This window comes from Columba livia, chromosome 22 (genome assembly GCF_036013475.1).
Source record: "Columba livia isolate bColLiv1 breed racing homer chromosome 22, bColLiv1.pat.W.v2, whole genome shotgun sequence".
In the NCBI taxonomy this organism is placed as follows: domain Eukaryota; kingdom Metazoa; phylum Chordata; class Aves; order Columbiformes; family Columbidae; genus Columba; species Columba livia.
The window spans coordinates 4,921,774-4,947,175 of record NC_088623.1 but is presented as its reverse complement, the minus strand read 5'-3'; the positions used below and the strand labels follow the sequence as shown (position 1 = coordinate 4,947,175).

At 47.6% G+C, this 25,402-nt stretch overlaps 1 protein-coding gene across 5 annotated transcripts; it reads right to left on the bottom strand.

Annotated features, from left to right (window-relative positions):
• Positions 1-5,247: 5,247 nt before the first annotated feature.
• Positions 5,248-25,220, bottom strand: HIPK1 (homeodomain interacting protein kinase 1). 5 transcript variants are annotated; one of them, XM_065038754.1, is made up of 16 exons: positions 24,987-25,220; positions 23,233-24,310; positions 18,037-18,160; positions 16,838-16,957; positions 15,987-16,073; positions 15,047-15,231; positions 14,585-14,747; positions 13,990-14,212; positions 13,034-13,155; positions 11,428-11,562; positions 8,781-8,923; positions 8,434-8,616; positions 7,674-7,889; positions 7,155-7,390; positions 6,652-6,788; positions 5,248-6,232 (listed from the first exon to the last, which is right to left on the bottom strand). In XM_065038754.1, exons 2-16 carry the CDS (start codon positions 24,306-24,308, stop codon positions 5,753-5,755), a joined length of 3,630 nt encoding a protein of 1,209 aa, XP_064894826.1. In that variant the 5' UTR covers positions 24,309-24,310; positions 24,987-25,220; the 3' UTR covers positions 5,248-5,752. The 5 variants fall into 5 exon arrangements, with proteins under 5 accessions (XP_064894826.1, XP_064894827.1, XP_064894830.1 ...); XM_065038755.1 differs by having other exon boundaries at positions 8,781-8,920; XM_065038758.1 differs by lacking the exon at positions 24,987-25,220 and adding an exon at positions 24,643-24,791.
• Positions 25,221-25,402: the final 182 nt, after the last annotated feature.

Genomic DNA, 25,402 nt, shown 5'->3' with positions numbered 1-25,402 from the left:
GAAGAGGGGAGGAGAGGCTGCTCCTTCCCCGAGGACCAGCCCCAAGCGCCTTAACCCCTTCGCTCCCCGGCGGGTGCCCACACCAGCCCTACGTGGTGCCAGCGAGCTGTGGGGCTGGGGCAGGAGGCTGGGGACACGCTGCCGGTGGCACATGCCGGGTGCAGGGTGTGGGGAGCGCTGCAGCAGCCCCGTGCAGCACGGGAAGGACATGTCCTCTAATGCTGGGGACAGCCCGTGGGACAGCATGGGGCCAGGCTGGTCCTGGTGCGAAGCCATGGGCACGGCCACAGCGCTGGCTCCCGGTGCACTGGTCACAGAGATGTCCGGGGCAGGTGGCCAACCTGAGCTGGCCTCGGCCACGTGCCAGGGCTGGCGGAGTCAAACCTGGGCCAGCACCGCGGCCACCAGCACCCTGAATCTGCAGCACCCGCTGTCCTGGCTGCTGAGCCGGGAGCTCCTGCCTGTGCTGCTTCACAATAGGGTGCTGGGGGCTCCCCCCAAGTAGAAACGTTCTGGCCCAACAGCTCAGTGACCACCAGCAGCCGGCCAGGGCTGCCCCGCCATTTGGGGCCATTTGTTCCAGAGCTGGCGTGGAGCCTCAGAGCAGCTCCCGCACCCCCATGTTGGCCACAGCATGGGGCAGGGCCCGGGTGCGCTGAGATGGATGCGAGTTGCACCATGACAGACGGAGGGTGCAGTGTGATGGACGGAGGATGCAGCTCTGTGCTCAGGACACAGACAGACCTGTGGCTGAGCCCATGACCCCCCGAGAGCTGCAGGAACAGGCTGGGGCACCAGCCACGACCTGTGGGTTCCCCGGGCTCTGCGGCTGCAGATCTGCACGGGGCTGAGGTTCAGCCGCACTGGTGCGCAGGCCCGCGATGCTGCACGGGGCGATTGTGCCATCTAGTGCTTCCGCATCCTGCATCCCGCATCCTGAATCCCACATCCTGCATCCCAAAGCACAAGCAGCACAGGACCCAGACGAAGCTGCTGCGCTGGGACCCAGGGACTCACACGGGGCACTCACACACTGCACCAATGCACAGCTGCACCCCCAATGCACCGCTGCACCCCCAATGCACCGCTGAGCCCCCCCAATGCACCGCTGAGCGCCCCAATGCACCGCTGAGCGCCCCAATGCACCGCACAGCACCCCCAATGCACCGCACAGCACCCCCAATGCACAGCTACATCCCCCAATGCACCGCTGCGCCCCTCAATGCACCGCTGCGCCCCTCAATGCACCGCTGAGCCCCTCAATGCACCGCTGAACCCCCCAATGCACCGCTGAGCCCCTCAATGCACCGCTGAGCCCCCCAATGCACCGCTGAGCCCCTCAATGCACCGCTGAGTCCCCCAATGCACAGCTGAGCCCCCAATGTACCGCTGAGTCCCCCAATGCACCGCTGAGCCCCCAATGCACCGCTGAGTCCCCCAATGTACCGCTGAGTCCCCCAATGCACCGCTGAGTCCCCCAATGCACCGCTGAGTCCCCCAATGCACCGCTGAGCCCCTCAGTGCACCGCTGAGCCCCCCAATGCACCGCTGAGCCCCCCAATGCACCGCTGCGCCCCACTGTCAGCAAACCACCAACTCATACTTAATCCCAGCTGTGCCAAACCCCCTTTCCCATCCCTTTTAATAGATCAAGTGACCCAATGAATAGAGTACAGAAAATTAACCCTTTTTATTGATGCATTGCAATTGTTCTACATTTTTACCATATTATGTAGAAAATACTTAAAATACAAGCTACTTTGTAAAACCAAAGACAAACATTGAATCCAAAGATAAACTATGTTTTCACAATGGACCCTTTTCCCATATAGTTAGTATTAAATTTTTAAATATCTATTTCTTTTGTTAAAATGATTTTTACATACCCCCTAAGTACATCAGCAATACAAACATAGATCAGTAATTGTCAGAAACTACCTGTATCTAGCGGCTTGTAAAAAGGAAGAGCACAACCATAAAAGAAAGTTGAATTTTACACAGTAACTAGCATATCAAATACATTTAATAAAGTAGGAATTCCATTGCAATATCAAGGATTCAAGCAGAAATACTAACATTACATATAATGTACTGCTACATGTAGTGAGATAGATAATATTCCAAGCTGAATCTGAAATCACACATTATATAAAGTTTAGCAACAAACAACCATGTGGACATGCGGCACCATTCAGAAGTTTAAATAAAAAGAGAAAGCAGGGCTGTGCCAATCCTGTCATTTAGAAGCAATTTAGTTCCGTGTACTGAAAGAAACGGCGGAGTCGGGGTGAGCTGCTGCGGCCCATCGCTCGCTATGCGGGACAGCCGCGAGTCGCCTCCCCAAATACCCGTCGGGTAAGAGAACAACTGGTTTAACTGGTCAAGAATCACACAGAGTCCAGATGGGACCACGGGTGTCGGATACTCAAAAGGTGAATCCCAAAGTAGCTTTAAAACAATTCAAGAGGACTCCGGTTTCTACCCAGAGACAGCACATTTCTTTACAAGATACGTGTAGCGGCTCTGACAACGCCGGGAGTCAATTCTTTAATGTAATTTGGAAGCTGGATATGCATGGAAAGAAGGGATGTGTCTCCTTAGAGCAGACTATAATGGACTTAAAGTGGGCGACACATACTGGGAGAAACCCCCCCAGTGGAAAGCCGGCCCTGTCGGGTGGGTTTGCTCGCTCGGGTTACACCGAGTGTCCCAGGGGAGTTTCAGGGTCGTCGACAACTTGTTTTAAATGGCAAATGTTTCACTTGGCCCACGTCGCTTCCATCTCGTCCCCATTGTTCCAATAACATTTGGAAGCCTGGACGGCGGAAGAGACGCCGACGCGTTTTGTGGGCACATGTGATTGGGTTTAACCAAGTAATAGGGACTCTAAGCGGGTACTTTAATCTGCTTTTGGGGGGGAAGCGGGCAAGTTCTTCTCAAAATTATTAGCATATTTTGCTAAAGGTTTGGGTTTTTTTCCATCCGGATTTCACGGCAAACACTTTGCTATTTGTGAAACAGGGAATGTTTTCCTGCAATTGGAAATTGGAGCTTGTTCTGCCTTTCGATGGAAAGGCACAACTCTGTACCCAAGAGATCTCAAGGCAAGCACTGAACACAAGCAACGCAAGACGGAGAAAAAGAAAGTGCCCACGGCAACAAACAGCATCGTTTACACCAGCGATGTGGGACAGCACCATCGGCTGCTTGTCCGCACGCCCACAGCCGTGCTCTGACTAAAATACACCCAACAACGTCGCTAATGCTACTGTCCCATTCTGAAGCCCTTGATCCCTGCTGGAAGAGATGCCAAACCTTTAACAGCTCACCGATCTCAGGCCAGGCCAGGCTCTTCTCTCAATAACGCGGAATTTCAGGAGTGACTTTTGCACCGCTCGGAGAACCGGCCGCTCTTCCATGGGGACGGAACATCAGCCGCGGTTCGAGGTCGCCAAACCTCTTATTGCTGCGGTTATACGATCGCCCAAGCCAGTTTATCATCCGTTTGGACAAGATACTTGAATCTACGTACTGAAGATGAGAAATAATTCCTACTACAAGGGACCCAAGGAAACAAAGCATAGTTTTATAAGCTGCACTGATTACCCAAAGTGAGTATTTCCTCTGGACACTAACTAGGGCTACAGCGGACAAACCTTCCCAACAACTCCACACTAGCAGTAGCGTTACAAAACTTTTTAATGGTATTATGTGCTTTACAGCAGGCTCTCTTTGGTATAAATATTCTATCACCAAGCTAGCAATATTTTACAAGAAATGTCTGCTATTAACGTGGGGCAAGGTAACACCATACTAATCTACCAAAAAAGTGATTGCACATATTTAATCACTTCTGCAGTATTAGACTAAACATTCCAATGCATTCCCAGCACTACCTTATCCGAAATGCACTGACAGACATCTAACAGTACATGTGCCATTTGAAGGAAAAAGCTTTAAGGAAACATCGCTTCACTCCGAACAAAGAACGACGCAAACGAACCAAACCCAAAACGTAGCTTTTTGATGACGGCGTTAAAACTGAGAAGAACGCACCTACGCGACAGAACTGCGGGTCTTGCTGTGATAAGCTGAGTGAATTGCTTCAATTCGACGGGGGTTGCTGGTCCCTCGTAAGGCAAGCTCACTGTAAACTCTAGTCACACTACGGCATCATTTAAGGCACTACAATAAGGGGACACACCAAACAACTCTTCATCACACATACCTGTGCAAAACAAATCAGAAGGTCTCCTCTCCTCGCCCGAAGCTCTACTCCTCTCCCAGTGCTACAGTGATGAGCTCTAACCATTGCATTATATCACATACATTCCGACATGAATCAATTCATTTTGGTTTAAATACAAAGGATACATCGACTCCATCCCCAGGAACGGTCAGGGATTAGACAAACACTACGTACAGAGTTCAAGTATAATCACTACACATTTTGATTACAAAGACAGAACGTTTGGGGTTAGCGGGAAGTTTTGCTTGTTATATTTTTTCTAATCAATATGTACATATTTCATTTTATGTAAAATATTAAAACACCACCAATACAAAACTTCTAAAATAGTTTTAAATTCAGTAATAAACTTTAAAATCTGGATTTTTTTTTTCCTTTTTTCTTTTTCTTTCCTTTTTTTTTTTGTCAATTTTTGTTTTGATTCCTACATGCACGTACTGTATACAAGTCTCAGTAAGAGCGCTTTAAAGTAGCTGTTGACATATCCAGAAGGATACGCTCACAGAGTATAAAAAGCTGTACACATCAATACAGTGATGTTTTGTTGGACTTCAACTCCCTCCTAAACAAACCACGTGAGGAAAAGTATTAAGACAAACAGACCGAAGGAAAGCCCTGTGCTTCTGTGAAGGAATCCAGCTCCGTTATAGGGCCGGCATCTAACACGCTGCAGAAACCAAATTTTAGAGCGATGCTGCGCTATTCATTCGCCAACCGAAGACTGCAGCGTCCTGGCAAAGCTGCTGAGTTCTGATACACAGTGAGATCTTGAATGTGGTTTGAAAAGCTAGAAGAATTCGGCAATGGATGCAAGAAAAACTCAGCCGTGTTACGGAGACACAACAAAAACGATTCCCAGGCTTACGTGGACTCCTGAACACCCAGCGCTGCTGGTACAAGGCAGCACCTCTACCAGTCCTCAAACAAAGCAGAGAAGTAAACAAAAGACGTTGCCAGTAACATATACGGAGATGTAATGGCTTTTGCAGAACCAGCAATTTGTTAGAGACAAAGTGTATTAGAGAACAAAAGTTAAAGTATTAAACTTGATTTTAAAACTGCCCCAGCAACACAATGAGATAAACGTGCATTACTTTTTTAGTGGCAACATGGATTTGTGCAAGCTGCTAAAATATAATCTGCTAGTCTTTTTGTTTAAGTTACACAAGTTAAAAAAAGTCATCAGGATCTGTCTTCCCAGACACTAATTGTCTTTCTCCTATCGATTAGCACAACAGAACAATTTTAAATAAACGTAACCATGAACTTTTTAAAAGCATCTATAAAAAGTAATCAAAATCTTTAAAAACTTAATTAGTGACCCTCGTACTGGTAACAAAGCATGCTGCTCAGTTAGTGACTGAACTCACTAGAGACATTTTTGAACAACACACAACCAGATCAAGGAGAAACGAAAACCGGGCAGTCATTACCAGGCAAAGGTTCACCTGAAATCCTTCTCCGCTCTCTCGGGCCTATAGCAGGACAGTGCTTTAGTAGGAACTACAAGTACGAGTACTGGTTGATCTTCGTAGGGCTCAGCGGGTATCCAGTGTAAATAGCAGATCCTCTGGAAGCACCAATATAGGACTGGGGAGCAAACTGGTGTTGGTACTGGGCAGGCGGGACGTTTGCGGAGGTGAGCAGACTCGGGCCGACGCTAACGGGGACCTGGTGGACGAGCGTGCTGGGGTGGGCAGCGTACGTGGCGTGTCGCGAGGAGCCCTGAGGGGAGAAGAGGTGGGCGATGGAGGTGGTGGAGCCCAGCGTGGCCGCCGTGGTCGGAGCGTACGTGTACATGTGGGGCTGGCTGGAGAGGTGCGCGTTGGCCGTGGCCAGGTGGGGATGCACCGGGCTGCTGTGCTGAAACGTGTAGGGAGCCTGAGAAATAGTTGACGTGAGGGGCGCCACGTAAGCCTGCTGCCTACGGGGGACGGCGTTTCCACTTCTCTCCTGTGAGGCCAGCACTGTCGTTTGCTGGTTCTGCAGAGAGAATAGAATCACAGAATCATTTTGGTTGGAAGAGCCCCTCAAGATCATGGAGACCAACTGTTCTCCCAGCCCTGGCACTGCCCCATGTCCTGAGAACCTCATGTCCGTCTGTCCAGCCCTCCAGGGATGGTGACACCAGCACTGCCCTGGGCAGCCTGTTCCAATGCCCCACAGCCCTTTGGGGAAGAAATTGTTCCCACATCCAACCTCAACCTCCCCTGGTGCAAGTTGAGGCCGTTTCCTCTGCTCCTGGTGCTTGTTCCCGGGGAGCAGAGCCCGACCCCCCTGGCTCCAAGCTCCTTTCAGGCAGTTCAGAGATCAGAAGGTCTCCCCTCAGCTCCTGTTCTCCAGCTGAAACCCCCAGGCCCCTCAGCCGCTCCTCGAAGATGCAGATAAGGTGAGTGGCTCACCTGGCTGAGATTGAGGGGCTGCACACCATTTGTCACCACGCGGTGCGAGCGGTACCCAGTCGGCGTGATGCAGCATCCTGACGACTGCCCACTCACAGAGGCCACTGGTTTGGTCTTACTGGTGCTGCTCAGGATGCCTGGAAGATGTTAAATCTTTAGTCCCTTCTTCCCTTTCACACACTGTGACAACCAGCTTAGGTAACCAAAGAACACACAAGGAGTATTTCCACAATAGAGCCTTTTCTTCAATCACGACTTAAAATCTGGTTTTACAAGAAATCATTGGGGATTTTTACAATCTTTCTAAACGCAGCCAAACATATACAAAAGGTAAATCTATCAATGAAACTGAAAGCCGAGCAAGACTTGCACTCTCAGAACAGCAGCTGTGAAAACAAAAGCTGCTGAAGACCCAACGCAGAGTCTTAAACTGTCAGGGATAAGACAACACCTGAGCCTTGGCAAAAACTCGTGAGCACAGCAGCCTGGGACAGCACACCTACCTGAAGCCTGGGTAGCGACGATGCAGTCATTGAGCTGTGTTTTCAGCGGTGGCACGATGATGGTCCGAGAGCTGGAGCTGTCAGCCGCTCCTCTGCTCTGCTCCAGGGCACTGCCCGTACTCCTGAGAGAGGAAAGGGGGTCTGTGGCGTAGGGGCTGTTCAGGGAGGAGTCGGAATCAGGGGAGTCGTTAACAGTCACGTAGCTGATGACATTGGATCTCTGCTTCATGCCCAAACTGCAGGGAAACAAAAACACAAAAAAAAAAAAACCACAAATGAGGAACATTCTAGCTTATACCACAAGACACAGGAGATCCCCCTCTGGGATCTCACACCTTCCCTCCTTGTCATATGAAGTTCTGATTAACTAGAGGCACAAACAGCACAACCAACATGATGCAGAATTTTCTGCCTTACACAGTGCTTTTACGCCTAGCCAAGGCTTTTGCCTGTAGTGTTCTCCACTCTCCTTGTCGCTTGGGCTGAGCTCAGGACTGGCTTGCTAAACGAACTTCCTACCTGGCAGGTTTGTATTTGCTGTCCTCTTCCTCATCAGTGTCGCTGCGGATGGTGATGACACTGACAGGTGGGCTTGGAGTGTCTGGGATCACAATGGGCTGGTGCTGCTCCTGCACAGGGACGAGCACGTTGGAAGAGGAGGAGGTGGAGCGCAGGGGACTGCTCCCAATGAGCGAGTAAACTTGGGAGGGCACGGTCTCTAGAGTTGAGCTGGGCCTGAAAGAAAACCAAAGCAGCATTCAGCTGTGCATCAGCACGTCAGGATAAACCAGCCCCAGCATCAAGAACAGAGCACACATACACGAAGAAACAATGTGACACACACAAGGAGAACCTCAGTGCACACACTCACACCAGAGCAAGCCCCAGAACACACCCAGCGGGACCAACACACCCAGTGATGCTCTGAACAGGACTGATGAGTCTGAACACTGCCAGAAACCTGCTAACCCTCCTTAGACCGATGTGGATTCTGTCACTTGTGTTGCCACAGCACCAACACACCCTGAACATGTAAAACCTCCCTTATACAGTGCAGTAAAGCACTTGGGCAGCCACATCCCTTGCACTCCCCCTGAAATCAGTATGACTTGTACTAGTGACTGCAGCATAGAGACTTTTTCCAAGACACCTTTAAACGCAACTTAAAAAGTTAGGCAGGCAATGCCTCTGTGATCAGAAGACCGGTTTTTCACACCATAAAGGCAACATCCACAAACACACCCTCAGTCTTTCCAGGCAGGGCAAGGAAAAGCCTTACTTGGCTGCGCTGGGGGCCGGCTGCTTGTTCTTCTTGGTTGGCACATTGCTGCTTTGCTGCTGCCGAACAACATGAGCAACCCCAACGTTCAGAGGCTGCGCTGTAGCTAATGTCACGTGGTTGGTCAGTAGCGAAGGCTGTTGCATGAGGGTGCTGTACTGATTTCCATGGGAATGTGTATTCCTGGAGCAGGGAAAGAAAAAAAGACCCAAATACCCTCACTATGCTGCAGGCACCGCAAGATGCACCAAGCCCCTGTGTGGTTTTGAAGGGAAGGGAAGGGAGGAATTGTGTGCGCTGCAGGCGGTGCTGCGATGGCGCAGCTGGACCCTGTGCACAATCCCTACCTCCAGTCAGCTAATTGCTGGCTGCCGCCGATCGTCTCCGGAATCACAGCCGCTGGCTGAACAGAGTTGTGCAAAGCAACCCCCGGGAGCTGCTGCCAGGTGGAAGGAAGGAGAATCTGCTGGGTTCCCCCCGGCCAGGCCTGCTGCAAAACAACAAACACAGACACGGCTTCACTAGATTTCAGTTCCTACCGGTGCCAAGAGAGAGATTTGTTCCAAGCAATCAATGCACTGGTGTAGATTGTTAACTTGCAGAGATAACGCAACATCATTGCGCTTTCTCAAAAGGTCTCGGTACAGTAAGAGAATGAGGAAAGCAGAGGAACAAGCTTCCCCTGACGCTTTGCTAACCTTTGTACCGCAGATATCACCTGGGGAAAGCGCGCTGATATCGCACAGCAGAGTGCAGCGGGTATTGCACCGCCAGACGCAGCGTGAGCGTTCAGGACTGTTTCTGTATCTAAGTTTACGCACACTGCTCTGCCCAAGGATTCCAAAATACGAAGCCAATTTGGTCCTTTCTCTTCTTCTGCCTTACAGGGCTCGAATTGAGACAGTGTCACTATGGTGGGATTCACCCCACCTCAACTAAAGCATTTAAGAAAAGCCACATTGAGAAACACGTAGTTACAAGGCAGATGTGTGAAGATATTTTCAAGTCATTAATATTTTTAATGTTCCTGTCCCAATTGACACAATGCATTAAAGAAAATGGCAGTACAATATTTCTATGATTTTGTAAAGATATGGCTCTCTTTGTAGCAGTTTGAACTGCAAAACCATAAACACCTGCTGTTTCACATGAAATATTTCTGCAAGTAACAGATCCACTTATTACAAATACTGGTTCCAAACAAGAAGCCTTCAAAGCTGAGAACTGCTAAAACCTCTGCCAACATAAGCAGAATAATATATATATATTAAAAAAAAAGGAGAAATATGTTAAAAGTCACACCATGCGTCTTTCCAAAAGCCAACACCTGCACAAGACAAAGCAGAGAGTTTAATACAGCAAGATATAAATTCCCAATGAGAGGCAGAAATCGGGCCTTCCAAGCGACGAACTGTTTTGACAGAGGAAGGACAAAAATATGCAAAGCTTAGCAAATGGCTAATGCAAACTCAGGGGAAGCAGCAAGGGAGAAGTGTCGGAAGCACTAAAGGTGAGCAAATTCACACCAAAGGCTCCCAGAATCCAACCAGAAATGGTTAATCCTCCAGAGGAACTCAGAACCCAGGCTCACAGTCTGGAGACAGCCGGCTCTGACCCCCACGGCTGTACAGGGGAGTTGAACATCAAGTCCACTGCACACACACAGGAAAATTGAATTTGCCTGTTGAATCAAAAGCCCAAATGCACTTTTGAAAACCTCGGTAACGACTCGTGTCCCGAGCTCTGCTACAGTCACCCCTTGCCGTTTTCTGAGCCTAGATTGCAGCCTTTCAGCAATCCAAATTGAAGAGGAAAGGAGACGCATCTCCGGGTCTGTTCAGCTCAGAGCCGTGACCCAGGAGAACCCGCTCTCCTGCTTCCCGCCCTCCGAAACACGGAGCGGACACCTCGGTTCGGGAGAACCCAAAGGAGTAGGTTTGAATTTCAGTACAGGTATGACTTGAGCAAATTCCACTTCAGCAGAGGTCTCCCCCTCTTGGAAGAAAACGACACTCAAACTGCCACTTTAAAGCCACAAGAAACAACATGGTTCACATAATGGGATGTGCTTTGAAAGACATGTGAGGATAGCAGCACTTCAGTGCACTGCAATGTTTTCAGGAGCTTCACTGATCTGATTCTGGAGTTTTACAATGACTTCTTTGTGGCACTTACAAAGTTGTTCCGATGCAGGTGCCAAATGAATACAGAAGAGGACAATTTTGAAAACTTATGCTTCTTAAAAGTGTACTCATTCCCTTCCCCATCTTTTTTAAAAATTGGTCCAAATAGCCTAAAAACTAACTATAGCCATTTTGGATACTAGAGCTCACCTTTAATTTCAACCAAGAAATACATATGAACTGAATGTATCTGTGAAGAACAATATCTTTATCTGGATGAAGGAAGCTACCTGTAATTGGCTATAAATAACAAAAGGCCAGAAAATTATTGTCAATGTTCAACAGAGGTTAAGAGAAATCGACTTCTAAAGCAATACATTAAAGAATTTGCTATCGTTAGAGATTTTAGCCTGTGCTTAATGACCTGAAACATTTCTACATGCAAAGCAGCTTTACACATGTTGTAAACAAAATATGTAGCTAACTTGCCAAGTAGTTCAAATTCTGGCCATCCAGGTACCTGTAGCAGAGTCAAGCTAAAGGCTGATTCCTTCGTATTCAACAATCAAAAGGCAAAGGTAGGACAGTAAGCGAAGAACAAGAACAATTATAACTCTTCTACAGTATAGCTTAGAAGAGCTTTGTAATACTAGGCTAGCAAAAAGTAATAGTCAATGGATCTGGATTCTTTACAGAGCCACACTAAACGTCAGAGTCAGACAGTGCTTCAGCAATGTTGGGGAGGAAAACAACAAGACATTAAGATGTAGCAAGAACACAGCCACAAGATGGCACATGCTTCCATGCCCTCTGCAAGTCTAAGTTAAAACAAAAAACTCAGTTAGTGAACACAATCAAGGGAGGCAATTACCAGTACTGCAGCCGTCTGTTCGACTAGCGCCGGCCGGCCGGCTGCGCAGTTCAGAGTAAAGGGCACCGCATACTGCGGCGTGATGGTGGCTACTTGAGGATGAAGAGTTGCTACCATTAGTGGTGTACAGCTTCCCTGAAATGTAGATCAGGCAGTGAGTGAAACAAACGTACGGAGGCAGGACAAGCGGGTTCAGAAATAGGGCCAGCAAAGGTTTTGCCTCGCTGGCAGACTCTGGATTGCAATGGATGCGGTGAAACCATCACCCAGACGCGTTCCTCTAAGCGGTTCCCTGAGGGGAACACAAGGAACGGGGAATTTGGGAAGGGGATCTGTCCAGTGACACAGTTAAAAGGTCAAAATGAGACAGTGGGCTGCTCTCGATATACTCTACTGGGTCTCAGAGAGAAGTCACACTGTGTGCGCTGCGCTGCCCGGAACGCAAAGGGCGCCCGAGCGGGACGCAGCGCCTGCAAATTCACAGCCAGCGCTCTCGGAAAGAGATAAACTACGGGATTTAACAGAAGGCACCGTGGGTCTTTTGTATTGTGAAAAAGCAAAGTTATCCGTGATCAAACTACCAAGACACATATTAGTCCAGCAAACATCTAATTAAAACTGGATTCTTAGTGTGCAGTTTGCACTCTCAGGAAAAGCAGGGCTGGGGTTCAGGTGGGCTCCTTCAGGTGTACTCTGCTTTGTTTTGGACACCGTTACCTGCGTAGTTAGGCTAAACAAACCCAATCACCAAATGCCACCTAAATTATTTGGACTGAACAATCTAAAAATCACTCCTCTACCATTAGGAAAGCACAATATGCTGCCTGAAGAGTAAAACTAATAAACTGTGTGTTAGTGTCAGCAAAAACTAAAACTATGCAAATAAATAAAAGTGTGTTTAATTATAAAGGCAATTACAATTTTTCAGCTAATGAAACCTGTGAATCACTGCACACTCCCTGTATATTAAAGCACTAGTTTTTGGAAATATAAAGTAGTTTTAGTTTATGACACATCACTAATGTTTAAAACATATTTTACAACAATTTGTGATTTTTGCTATCACATTTGTTCAAGCTGCAAACAACATAAGTAGATACATCATGGCTATACATCAATTCGCACTAGCAATGTAACTAATGGAGAAGGATTCAGAAATAATTTAGTTGACCTGAAGATGAAATCTGACCATCAGTGATCTGTGTTGCCACTTCTGTTTTCTGGGATCTTGCTTCTCACAGAAACGATTTCTTCTAAAACATTTTTAAAGGGTAGGCAAAAATGTACAGCACTACCTGTAAGGCAGCGCACACCCGTGAAACAACACAGCCTGTTTTAGCAGCTGAAAACTGTATTTTTACTCCTGTTATTAAATCAAACGCCTAAAAGCAGGGAGGCATGTGATATAAAATAGTTTAGACTTCAAATATTCCAGAAAAATAAAACAAAATGAGAAAACACTGTCTGAGATCTGCATTTAACCTTTCAGAGTGTTGGGAGAAGCCCCTGCACTCACCCCAGCACCAGCGGGGCAGCCAGGTTCTCCTGGACGGTGGCAGGAGTTGCGGTTGGCTCTATTGATTTTTATGGAATTTATTTGTTTTACCTGTGTGAGCACTCCGGACTGGATCTGCAGTGGCTGCGCTGCAGGTGCTTGTGGTACGATCGGGACAGCATTCTCCATCCTCACGGGGAACCCAGAATGCTTTGTAGTTGCCTGGAGTCCGGCTGTGGAGGACAAGAATACATCACCGCTAAGCTGCTTCATTAGTTTTTTCAGTTTCTTTCCAAAATCAAATTCCTATCAGGTCAGGGCAGAACACAGGGTCACATGAAAAGAAAGAAAAGCTGTTCCCTTTGACAAAAGCATCCTAATAAAAAAACACCTGAAATAAGTAATATTTGTGCAGTTCTGGTACACCAAAGAGCACTGATGGACAACCAGGCCCCCAGAGCTCCGCTGAAGTCCATAGTCTTGTTTTCAGGAACACAGATAACACAGACAACTAATTCCATGTTGCTTGAGACTAAGTTCAAAGTTTAAACCTTCCACTACCAGTTCCCTGTTCATATATAACCCTTCATACGAGCACAATCCAGATAGAAGCATGAACAGGATGAACAGAGCCAGGCTTGCGCTGACCTCACGGATTCGCAATCTGTGACTATTTGCTGCTGGCAAACCGCACGGCTGCAGCAGGGCTTGCGACTCCTGGCACACAAAACTCAGCACGACACTTTCTTATTTTCAGATAGGTCTGGCTGCTCTGCTCCCTGCGGAACGCTGGTACGTTCAGTTTGGGGGGGAAAAACTGGTTGAGCAACCAGATGCAGACTGCAGCCTGGGCAGGTAAGATGCTGTCACCTGTTCCAGCATGACCTGGAAGAGAACCAAACCATCTGCACATGCCTGACCTCATTCCGCACTTCCATCTGATGCAAGAGCTCCGCGCGACACGCACAGCGTGGTCTTCTGCACTTTCTCAATTTACTGCAAATTACAGCTTCTCGCTTCCGCCCAGCTGCAACCACAGCACCACAACAAAGGGTTTCTCCACTTACTTTGAAAAGCAGGGGGACAAACGATGAACGTTTGCTGGAACGGGTCAGTTTGCGTGCAGATCTGGGTGGTTCCGGGCTGCAAGGAAACGCTCTGCTGTGCCACTCCAGCAACCGGCGCTGCAGACGATGGGTACAGGGCAGACTGGTAGTTCAGCAGCGAGACATCCGAGTTTGCCAGCGAAAGAGTAGCAGCAGCAGTAGAATTGGAAGCCAAAACACTGGCCTAGGGGGAAAAAACCACAACAATAAATCAAATTTATCACTCCTACTTGTTATAAAACAAACAAGAGGAACCATCAGTATTATGATATGCAGGAAACACCAGGGAAAGGCTTCAGATAATACAGCAACAAAGGAGAAAACTATGGATTGCACCAACTTCACTTATGTTGCTGAACAGACAGGCAAACATGAGTATGTAAAGTAAGGAGACTGCCTTGGTCTGAGTTTTGGAAAATGAGATGTCAAGACAAGACTACAAATTCCAGCGAGCAATTCAAATACAGTATTTTGCAGAACATGATTAGGCTCGAAGGCACAAACTTAGACTGCTCGGTTTCTTTGATTAGTGTAAAACAGATAACAGATGCTGTACCTGATTGTGTACTGTGTTGAGCTGGTTGTTAAAGCTCATGGTCAGATTTGTGCTTGTATTAGGAGCAACATGAGTCGTGAACGGGCTCTTAATCTGATTCACTGTATCATACATGTTAACTCTTCGCTTGCAAATCTCCATGTTCTGAAAGCAAGATTTCACACTGAAACAGAATGACAGAAGGAAAATATCAGATATGTAAAACCAGCACAAAGACACGACAGATTCCCAACCTTATACAAATGCCTTTAAGTTCTTTTTTTTTAAAAAAAAAAAAACAACAAAGAATGTCCTAAAACATGAAAAGGAAGCCTATGAACATTCCATTCCTTACACATGCCATTGCTATTTTCAGACCAGCCTGAAACTGCAGAAAACAGCATTGACAGAAAGCAGAATAGTGCTGTTCTACATTTCCAATGAGTCCTCCTGAAACAAACCAAGAAATCTAAGGCAGCCTACTGGTTACTGTGTGGGAAATCCAGGAGATGTGTCATTGTGACGAACGGATGGTTCAAAGTCTTCAGTGGAGTAATTCTCTTATCTGCATCAATTGTCAACATTTTCTTCAACAAGTCAATGTATTCCCTTCGGTCAGCCTTCTCTGCCAACATGTCAGTCCCTTCTAAGTCTGTAGACATATTCACCTTGAAAATAAAATGAGAGCAGTTCACACAAACATCAAATCAACTGCTACTTAACAATTCAGTAATTTCACATCAAGAAAAAATATTTATTAAGCACTTCTGTCTCTTAGCCAGCTTAACTTTAGGTACTAGAGTGCTAACACACCCTTTCCCTTGCTCATTCTATAGAAAGAGTCGAACTCGCAGATGGAATTCTCATCCCAACGTGAAGTTGGTCTGTTCAACAGGTATCAGCCAGACTCCATTCTCCACTGCCTGGTATTATCAGCAAATCAGAATGGCAAGATTCTACATTCTCTGTGCAGATGTAAAGCGATAACAGCTACAAAAGCAACAGAAAATTGAGATTCAAGGCCTCATGGTATTAAAACCACTCACATATTCCTTCATTTTACCTCTGAAAACAGAACGATCTGTCGTTCTTGTCAATATTTCCAAAGTCCAATAAGAGACCTAATCCTATAAACACATCCAGAGGTGCTTGACTACTTCTAGCGATAACCAGCTAAGCACATTTGTCACATCTACCGGATCAAGGCCTAAGAAAACCCAATAAATTTCTAACAGCTCCACAATTAACATTTTGATAGTCTTTAATACGGTGATTTCTGATGCAAATTAGCACCACCACAAACCTACATCAACGTTCTGAAAGGAAGAGGACTGCTCCAGCACAGGAGACTCATTTTTAGAGATCCCAATAATGTGTGTAATTAACGAGATAGTTATCTGTGTGTTACGAGACGCCCACATACCTGCGCCATATCATCCAAACAGTTGAATATATATTTCCGAGCTTCTTTTGATTTTATACCTGTCTCCAACTCATGTTCTTCAGGGGTCTAGAAAGGAAAGCATTTGGTAATATAAACACAGATATTGCATATTGATTAAGAAAAAGCAGCAAGAGAAGAGCCATGCCGGGTGGTCTTTTGCCTGCTTTAAAACAAATCACATGCCAGAAGGCCAAAACAAACCAGCTTTAGGTTCCCATTTCCTCAACTAGAAAGATCACTCATTGCAAAGCTGAATTAACAACAGGATGATTTCATTTCAAGGCTTCATTAGGTAGTGCTAATGCCAGAAGAACTGATGATTTCTGATTTAGGAAGAGGCTATAAATGTTTTAAATAGCTCTTTTACAAAGAATGCGGCAAAATCCCCTTCCTTTTGCTGCCCAGCTTTAAATGCAAATGAAGCATATATCCGATACTCTCCTGTCCTCTGCCAATACACAAATATATTTCTGTTAAACTAACAAACACCGCCATGGAACACTCCCTCTTTTACTCTTTGTATTGTCAGGAGATGACAACAAGATGACATGCTGCACCAAGACTGAGCAGGCCATAATAAGTAACCATTATCTCAATTACTTTAACACCCACTCTTTGCTGGTACTATCACGCACAGCTGCTATTGTCAGCTGAGCACCAGGAGGTCTGTATTGTTTCTGAAACAAAATACACCAATCAGCTATATCTGAACGGCATTGCAAATCCAATCTCCACTCGGGATGTTTTTGCATCGCACTAAAACTGAGAGTAAATTTATATCAAGACATCAATGAACAAAACAGAACTGGGAATTAAAAAGACGGACAAACCTTCAGCCTCCACAGTGGGTATCCCAAATTCGGATCTCTGTTAAAAAACCTGCTTGTTTTCGTTCCCGCACTGAGAAGATACTCCGCTGGAAGGCCTTGAGTTTGTGAAATATAACGAATCTAGGAAAGAAAATTCCAGATGTTGCACAATTGCTAATGCTATTTGCTGTCAGTGAGAAATGTGCCGTTGCCGTTGTCATGACTCTCCCCTCTCCTAAGTTGTAGCTGAGCTTTCCGTTGCTGCTGTAGAATCTCAGAACACACAAAAGCAAGTCATCCCTATTTTTCAAGGGCAATTGAGATATCAAAATCAAGCACATGGAGTCACACCTCCTGCTGCCTCACAAAGGACTGCAATACCCTATCTGTTAAGCAATGGAAAAAGCACCTCCACCCACCTCCACGACTAGATAAGGTTCTCAGAATTACACAAAACTCAGCGTGCAAGGAAACCACCGCGTACCTCAGTTATTTCCTAACTCATGCTGCTCAGTAAGGTACCACTGTGTTTCCTTTGGAAATTTACAGCGCTGGGAAGATCTAACACAAGTAAGTTTTCAAACTTAGTAAGTTTTCATATATTTTATCACATAAGGAAAACTACACATTGTAACAAGCTAACAGCATAAAAACCGCACTGGACGAGTCATCCTCAAATAAAATTCTTGTATAGACTTTTTGCCCTTTTATAGGCAGCTGGCTAGCCCAGGTAATAATGCTAAGTATCCACAGTAAGGACTAATTAGTTCAAGATGCCTTTTCAGGCTCTTGCCCTTGTATTCCAGAGACGGTTTGGAACCCACACTTTGCATGAAACATGAGGGCTGCTGTGGGTATTAACAGGGCAGGAATGATGGGCTTGCTCTGCCTCCACACGGAAAAACTGCCCTCATGGTGAAATTATAGAGGGCGTCTCAAGCCAGGACACACACCTCACTTGTGTTTTGAAAGGGAGGCATTTCAACAGCTTTAGGGTTTGGAAGCCAGGGGGTTAACTGTAAATTAACTCGATATATTGAGTGACTACATTCAACTCAAAACACATGGAACTCCATGCTCTCCTGTACAACAGAGAGAGACAGGCAATGGGAACACCACAGAAAATGAATTGAAGATGACAGATGATTGATACGAGATGAAATTTGACGCAGGGTCCGGACGCCGATCGTCGCGATTTCCTTTGAACCACGCGGTCTCACCTGGTCGTACTCAGACGCTCCCGGATACAGCGGCCAGCCCAGAAACAGCTCCGCGATCACACAGCCCAGCGACCACATGTCTATGGCTTCGCAGAATGGTAAACCCAGAATAATTTCGGGAGCTCTGGTGAAAAAAAAAGAAAACAAATTTTAAATCTCTGTTCTTTCCTGTAAACTACCCCAAGCACAGGTAAAACTGTGGCAAGCTGATTCACCTGAAAGCAGGAAATATTTCTTCAAGTGGCCTAACAGATCGCAACTTTTTTAACAGTTAGTGGCACATTTTATCGCTGCGGTGCCCCCCAACTCCTAGGTGGCCTTTATGTAATTGGGATACGAAGCTACCCCTTCAGTAAGCAGTGTAATTACACCTGACAGTACGTACGGTGTGAAGCAGCCCTGAGACAGCACACAACCTGCCCTAAGAGAATTCAGAAGAAAATTGTAGCAAATGGGGCTCAGACTTTTCGGGAAGAAGGTGTCAAGCTCCCAGGTGACCAGCTGCAGAAGGCTGCCCGTTTTCATGTGGAAAAGAAGCACATCTGCAGAGCCAGAAAAAGGAGCTTTTTGGAGAGCTGCTTGGTTTCTAGCAGTGGCTTTTCACCCGGGGTTTGCTTGGAGAGTTTTGGGTTTGAAACGGATGGACAGAACACAGTTGGCAATTGTGACTGCTCTGCAAGGTTGTGTTACAGGTTTCTGAACCACACCTAATGCAAACTCTACCTGCCTGGCCTTGACAAGAAGGTGATGAAAAAACCTCAGACTCCAGGGAGGATTTGCTTCGGCAACAGGTTGGAATTTCAGGGAGATTTGTGCCTGGGATTGACTCATAACACAAAAGGATGTTTTAGCACAACTCTTCACCTACGCGGAGCTCTGAAACCAACTGCTGCCGTTCTGTCAGGCCGAGTTCTGGTCACACATTTGCATACAGCACAAAACCCAAGAGCTGCAGAAACCACGTGAGCTGGTGTGGGAATTTACTCTGGAAAGTACAGGAAACACAGAACCTTGATCTTCTTCACGTGTAACTAACGCAAGTGCAAACAAAGACAGATAAGTCCTAAACTCCAGGTTACCTGTTTTCTGGTTGTGATCGGGATAACACACCCCAGGGCTTGCATTAAATTTCTTGTGTTGCAATGTGGATATATTTCTGTTGTTAAAAAAGGCTCTGAAACCAGTTCTGGTCTTTCTGCAGAATTCTAGAATATTGGGCTTGCATAACGTACAGGTGTCAATAGATATGACACCTTCCTCAACTTTTCAGCTTGAACGTACCTCCCAAATGTTTGTACACGGCACTGACTCTCCAATTAATCACCCTTAGTGTTGTCGTGACACAGATACAGCTTTTGTTCTAGGTGACTACACGGTTACCATGAGGCAGTCTCCAAAACAAATGTACTCATCACGGTGTCCCTGAGAAAGCACAAGATCTACCAAAAAACAACGGACCTGAACCAGCTGCCTCCTGCAGCGAGTTCATATCTACCCTCTGTTGGTCAGGTTTAAAGCACGGAGATTCTTCTGGTATGTCTGAGTCCCCCCCAAAACCAGAACAATCATATACCTTTAGTAATCTAAATAATAGATCATTTAAGCTAAGACATTCTGACGCCTGCTCTACATGACATTTATCTGTCTCTACCTTATTGTTTGTCTATCCCTGGCAGCAATCGGCTTTGGAACTGTTTCGCGTACATGAAAATAAAAAATGATCGTGCAAATACAATAAGTATCTGATATTCAAATGCTGAATGTCCTGCTAAACATTTAAAGAACTCCGATAGAACACATCCAATTGTCTAACAGGTGCAAACCAGACGAATCCATTTCTGTAGCACCTTGGTCTTCACAAGCAGAGCAGGTACGATGCAGCCATTCACACAGGGTTTTCAGAACCCCATATAAATCTACTAGACATCAGCAACACACTGTGTTATCCTTTAGGTTATCCTACTTCTGCAGGAATTTCCAGTTCAGATAGGACCCAAACCTGGCACATGGAGAGCTGCGTGCATGAGTTTCCTTGGTTTGGAGCAGCAAACAAACTTGTGGAATAAGCAAAGCATGTTAATCCCTCAAAGTGCATTAAAAAAAATCCCATCAATTCCAACAGAAAGAGAGATTAGTGGCAACAAAGGCTGGATGTGGTAGTTTGTTAGTCTTTACCAACATGCTGGAATAGACTTATATATCCTGAAACCTCAATACCAAAGTGATAGCAGGCTGAGCTCTAGGAACTGAGTCCCTAAAACTGAATAAATGACCTTGCAAGCCACCTGATTTCATTCTCATTGCAGGACAGAGATGGTAAATCCCAATCTCTCTCATGTCCTTTTGCACCACCACAGTTGGTGGCCTCATGAGATGTCGGTTGAAACAGAACAACAGGCAGAGGTCACTTCCATAGCCGGGCTGTCAGGCACTGAAGTGATTTGACGATCTTAAGCTCTTTGAAATAGAAATCAACAACATTCTTTCTTTGCATACACGCTTGCCAAACTCTGACTTCCAAAGTTGGCAAATACACTCAGGCACTCTCAGAAGAGAGAGGATTCACAGCAGCAGCGGAAAAATCCGGGACTCACTTTCAGCATATCAAAACAGACCATGTTTACACACGGGTCTTCAGCCCTGTCTTGTGAAGCACGACGGTAACACGAAGCTTGTACAACTGCAAATAGCAATGCGGTGAACAACGTGATCGCCGCTCAGAGCTGGATTAGTGAGCAGAGGGCGAGATTTGGCAGCACGCACTGCGGCTTCCAGGCCAGCAGGACTGGGACAGAAGTAGGTCATGTAGCCCAACGCAGAGGTAAGAAACAGATACCATTGCACCCTGAGCTCCATCAACACCCAGTGTCGCCTTTTCACAGCCCAAATCCTTCAGCTCAGGAGCTCCAGTTTGCCAGGTGCCTTTACACCGACCCACAGGGAACATCAGGATGCCGGGAGACTCGCGTGATGTGATGGCCAGACTGACATATAACACAGGACATGAGTGAATCTCACTCTCGGAACAGCAGGGAGCTCAGGCTTCCCAGGGATGTTTCATTTCTGCCAGCTGTCTGCTCCCATCCATCCTTTATCCTCCCCGGGGACAGCAAAAGCAGCCATACCCTTCCAGACCTGGTGTATTATAACGAGCATATATTCTGGTTTTCAGGTTGAGAATTACTGCTAAGAGATCTCAGGACTGGCACAGAAACTGGTCACTGCTTACAAGTATGAAGGCTTTTCTTCTAGGGTGTATATATATATATATACAGTACCTGAGTTTGGCTGGTTTAGATGTCTCTACAGGAGACAGAGGTTACACAAGCGCCAGTAACAGGTATGGAGGACAAAAAAGTGAACACAGAACAAGAAGTTTATTGTTAATGGCTGACAGATCCAAATGAAGACTTGGTCTATACTGTTTTATTAAGCACAGCATTGAAAAAAATCCCGCCTTAGAACTCATCTGAACACTAGTTTGATGTGAACATGGTTAAAGCAATCCGGTTCTCCCACAATAAGCTGGTTTCTATGCCATCTCCATAAATTCCTAGATTATGGATTTTAGTAATCATCACCATTAAACTAATTACATATCTCTAAATATTAGCTTTCCACATCACAGCATTCTTAACTTCAGTCAAGCAGACAGTCTTAAACACCATCTAATCTCAGGTTATTTGCCCTTCTGGCAGCGTCAGTCACCCCTCATCAGGGAGGCACAACAGGCCTGGAGTTCACACACTTCATTCCCAGCAGCCCCTTTAAGATATTTATCATCCCTTGCTGCTTTTTGCCTCAGCGAACCTGTTTTTTACGATATCAGAAGCTGGAAAGCACTATGTGCCTCTCCAAACTGCTTTGCTCACATGTGTTGCAAGTCAGATAGAGCAGATTCTTGATCAGTGGTCACCTCTTGCAAAGCGACAACAACAAACAACTGATAACGCATTTTAGACAGCGAGCATTGTAACAGAGCCATGGCGCACAGAAGACAACCGCGTTACAAAATATAGCAATAGTTTAGAACTGGAAGAGATCAGGGCCAACAGGCTGAATGAAGATCATGAGGAATGGATTAAGAAAAGTCTCTATCACATGGAAGAAATGTCACAGAAAGCTGGTGCTCAGTGTTGGAGGGAGGAAAAACTAAAAACAAAACAAAGGGGGCAAGAATACGGGGAACGTGAGGGACAAACAGAACAAGCCCACAATAAGACAGGGCTTTAAACCGAGCTAGGAGGACAGGAAAGACATCAAACAGGGCAGAGACACAGGGTGGAGTGTCTCGAGTCCTCTGGCTCGTCTCGGCTGGAAGGACTAGATAGTAGTTAAGTTTTGCGTCAAGTGAGCTCACGTTCCACTGAAAGCCACCCTGACAATGCAGCACAGACCTTTTCATGTCCCTTTGATGCCAGCAGTTCTTTCTGAATCAATTTACTGACGTCTACTGCTACTTATATTGAAACACACACAATTAACAGAACCAAGCTGGAGGAAGAACTGAAGGAAAACCCACATTTTGCTTTATCTACACAGTTTCTGAGTTTTACCATTTTTGCCCATAGTTTAATTCTTCAAGAGGAGTAGGGTAGAAGCCTTTTCTAGATTTTGCTAAGGGAAGCAGAGATCTCGCTCGTCGCCGTTTTAGAAGAGCGACGGGTCCCACAGAAGCGCGACTTATCGAGGGTTGACACAGGAAGTCGTGCTCCTGAAGCGGGTTCAGACAAAGGCGGAAGCACAAGAAACAGGATAAAAAGAAACTGGCATCCCTTTGGCTTCTCCGCCTTCTAAATGACCACAGTGAATGGACTAGTTTCAGATCGGGGCAAAAAACCCCAAACGTGCCACTTATTATACTAGTAGCATACTGCTTTGCTGTTTGCTCTGTCACAAACTGGCGACAGGGTAAAATCAACTTACTGCACTAATTAGGGGTAAGAGGAAGGTATTGGACTGCATGCTACGTCACACTTGCAAAGCAGAAGTTTTATTTATATACCATTTTCAGTAAAATCTCCAGAGATCGTGCAGAACAGGGGACAGGCTGATCATTTCCTCCCCCTTCTCACTGGGATTAAAGCTACTGGCAGAAGAGTTAAGTATTTATGGAGGAAAATCCCAGTACCCCACCAGGTTCAGCTTTACTTTGCTCATGCAGCACACGGAAGGGAGCATCGTGTCAGCACTTACCTGTAATAGCGCGACTGCAGGTACGTGGAACACACGGCCTTGGACACATGGCTGGCTGAACCGAAGTCGATCACCTTCACTCGGTAGGGCTGGCGCGCGGGATCCACCAACATGATGTTTTCTGGTTTCAAATCGGCGTGTATCAGCCCCAAGCTCTTCAGCTTCATCAAGGCAGTGGCCACTTGCTGCAGAATCGGCCGGATGTATTTCAGGGGCAAAGGACTGAACTTATTTTGCTTTAAGAAATCATACAAGTTCTGTTCTAGCATCTCAAATACAAGGCATGTATGATTCTTGTGTTGAAAGCACTCGTAGGAGCGAACAAAGTTATATTCATCAGCATTCTCACTGCTCAAGCGAGAGAGGATGCTCACCTCTATCTGGCCCTGCCTAGCATAGGAAGGATGGTTCTTCAGGATTTTGATGGCTACAATCTCCTTCGTGCTACGTTTCCAGCATTTCGCCACCTGCCCAAACGTCCCTCGGCCCAGAAATTCCAGGACCTCGTAGCTGTTTGTCATAGAGCACAGGATCTCATGCTGGACCAGCTGATAATCCCCTTCACCACTGGAACTGCTGCTTTTAGTGGTTACCGTGGTGGTTGTGGCCGCAGCACCCACCGCAGGTCTGTTTTGCAGCATGAGAGGTGGATGTTCCTCAATTATCTGCACACTACCGTTGCTGTCGACCTCTTCACTTTTCCTTTTTAATCCACATTTTTGGTAGGGTTCCAGTAAAGAAACGTTGCTCCTGTGAGTGAGGGTTTGGCTGTTCTGGAAGGACGCGGTTGTGCTGCTGCCCGTGCTGTCGGCTGCCGTGACCACAATGTGCTCGACTGAGGGAGCGGGGAGAAGGAGGTTCTGATCGTACGCGGGGATGCTGAAGTTGGCTACCTGATGAGAGGAGCTGGCTTGCCCTTGAGCTGCTGGGAGGTTTTTGCTGTGGGTGTAATACTTGTCACTGCTGCTCTGTCCTGAAACATCCCAGACAGAGGGCTCCACTTTCAGTTTCTTGGCACTGCAGAAGGCACTCGAGGATACTGACGGAGGGGAGAACACCTGCAGCTGTGAGGCCATACCTGGAAAGGGAGAGAACTCATTAGGACTTCTGAGGGGCAGCAGGTTGGGCCGGAACAAGAAACAGAATTAAAAGCCTTTTTCTAAGCAGTGTATGGGGCCTGCCACCTTGCACGGCAACCTGCTGATCCTAAGGGCACGCAGAGAATGAGGCTCCCCAGTGGAAATACTGCACTTCCACTCACCGCCTGCAGCATAAGGGGCAGACAGGTCTTTATCCAGCTTTCTAAAGGCTACAGAAATCCCAGCGTAAAAGGGGAAAACAGCACCGAAGAGAGGAAAACAGCGCGGAAGTGGGAGGGCGCTGAGAAAATTAAGATCCCTTTCTCCTCACCCCATCCCGGCCTCTCCCCGCTCCAACGTAAAAACAGGGTCCACGGGAAATCTACACCAGAGAAGTCAAACTTCTCCCGGGCGCAGCGCACCCGGGGCAGCGCCCGGCGCTCCCACACACCGCGGCCCGAGGTCGGCGCCGCCAGCCCGGCCCGGTGCCGTTGCCATCCCCGCCGCGGCCGAACGGCCCCGCCAGCCCGGGCCTTCCCCGCCCCGCGGCCCGGCCCGCAGCGCCGCCCCCGCCCGGAGCGGGGGGCCGGGCCTCCGCCGCGCGGCCGCCGAGGCTTCCCGAGCCCACCGGGCCGCGCCGACACCCCCCCCGCAGCCCGCCAGGCCCGCACTCACCGCCGGTGGGGGGTTCTCAGCCGCGGGCCGGACCTGCCTGGGGGACACACGGGGGTGCGGAGCCCCACAGCGGGCGCATCATAGCCCCGCCGCGGCCGCCGGCCCGGCCCGCTCGGCCCGCGCACGCCGGGGGGAGCCCCCAGGCCGCTCCGCCGCCGCCAGGCTCCGCCGCGCCCTCTCGGGCCCCCCCCGCTCCGCCTGCCGCCGCCGCCCGGGCCCGAGCGCCCCCGCCGCTCCCGCCGCGCCGCTCCGGGCCGCTCGGCCGCTCGCGCCAGACTGAGCCAGCCGAGCCCCGAGCCGGCCAGGCGGGCCGAGCGCCGAGCCCACCCACGTGACCGCGCGCGCCGGAAAGAGGGCGGGGCGCCGCTCGCCGCCGAGGAGGAAGCGCCTCCCCGGAGCGGGGCCGAGCCGGACCC

What these genes read in the sequence shown, in the direction of transcription:
- HIPK1 (XM_065038754.1), bottom strand. Translation starts at nt 24,308, where the DNA reads ATGGCCTCACAGCTGCAGGTGTTCTCCCCTCCGTCAGTATCCTCGAGT. An exon ending in TCAACACAGTACACAATCAG is followed by an intron (nt 14,213 to 14,584) that starts GTACAGCATCTG and finishes TTTTCCCCCTAG; the next exon opens with GCCAGTGTTTTGGCTTCCAA. An exon ending in TTGTCCCCCTGCTTTTCAAA is followed by an intron (nt 13,156 to 13,989) that starts GTAAGTGGAGAA and finishes TGTCCTCCACAG; the next exon opens with CCGGACTCCAGGCAACTACA.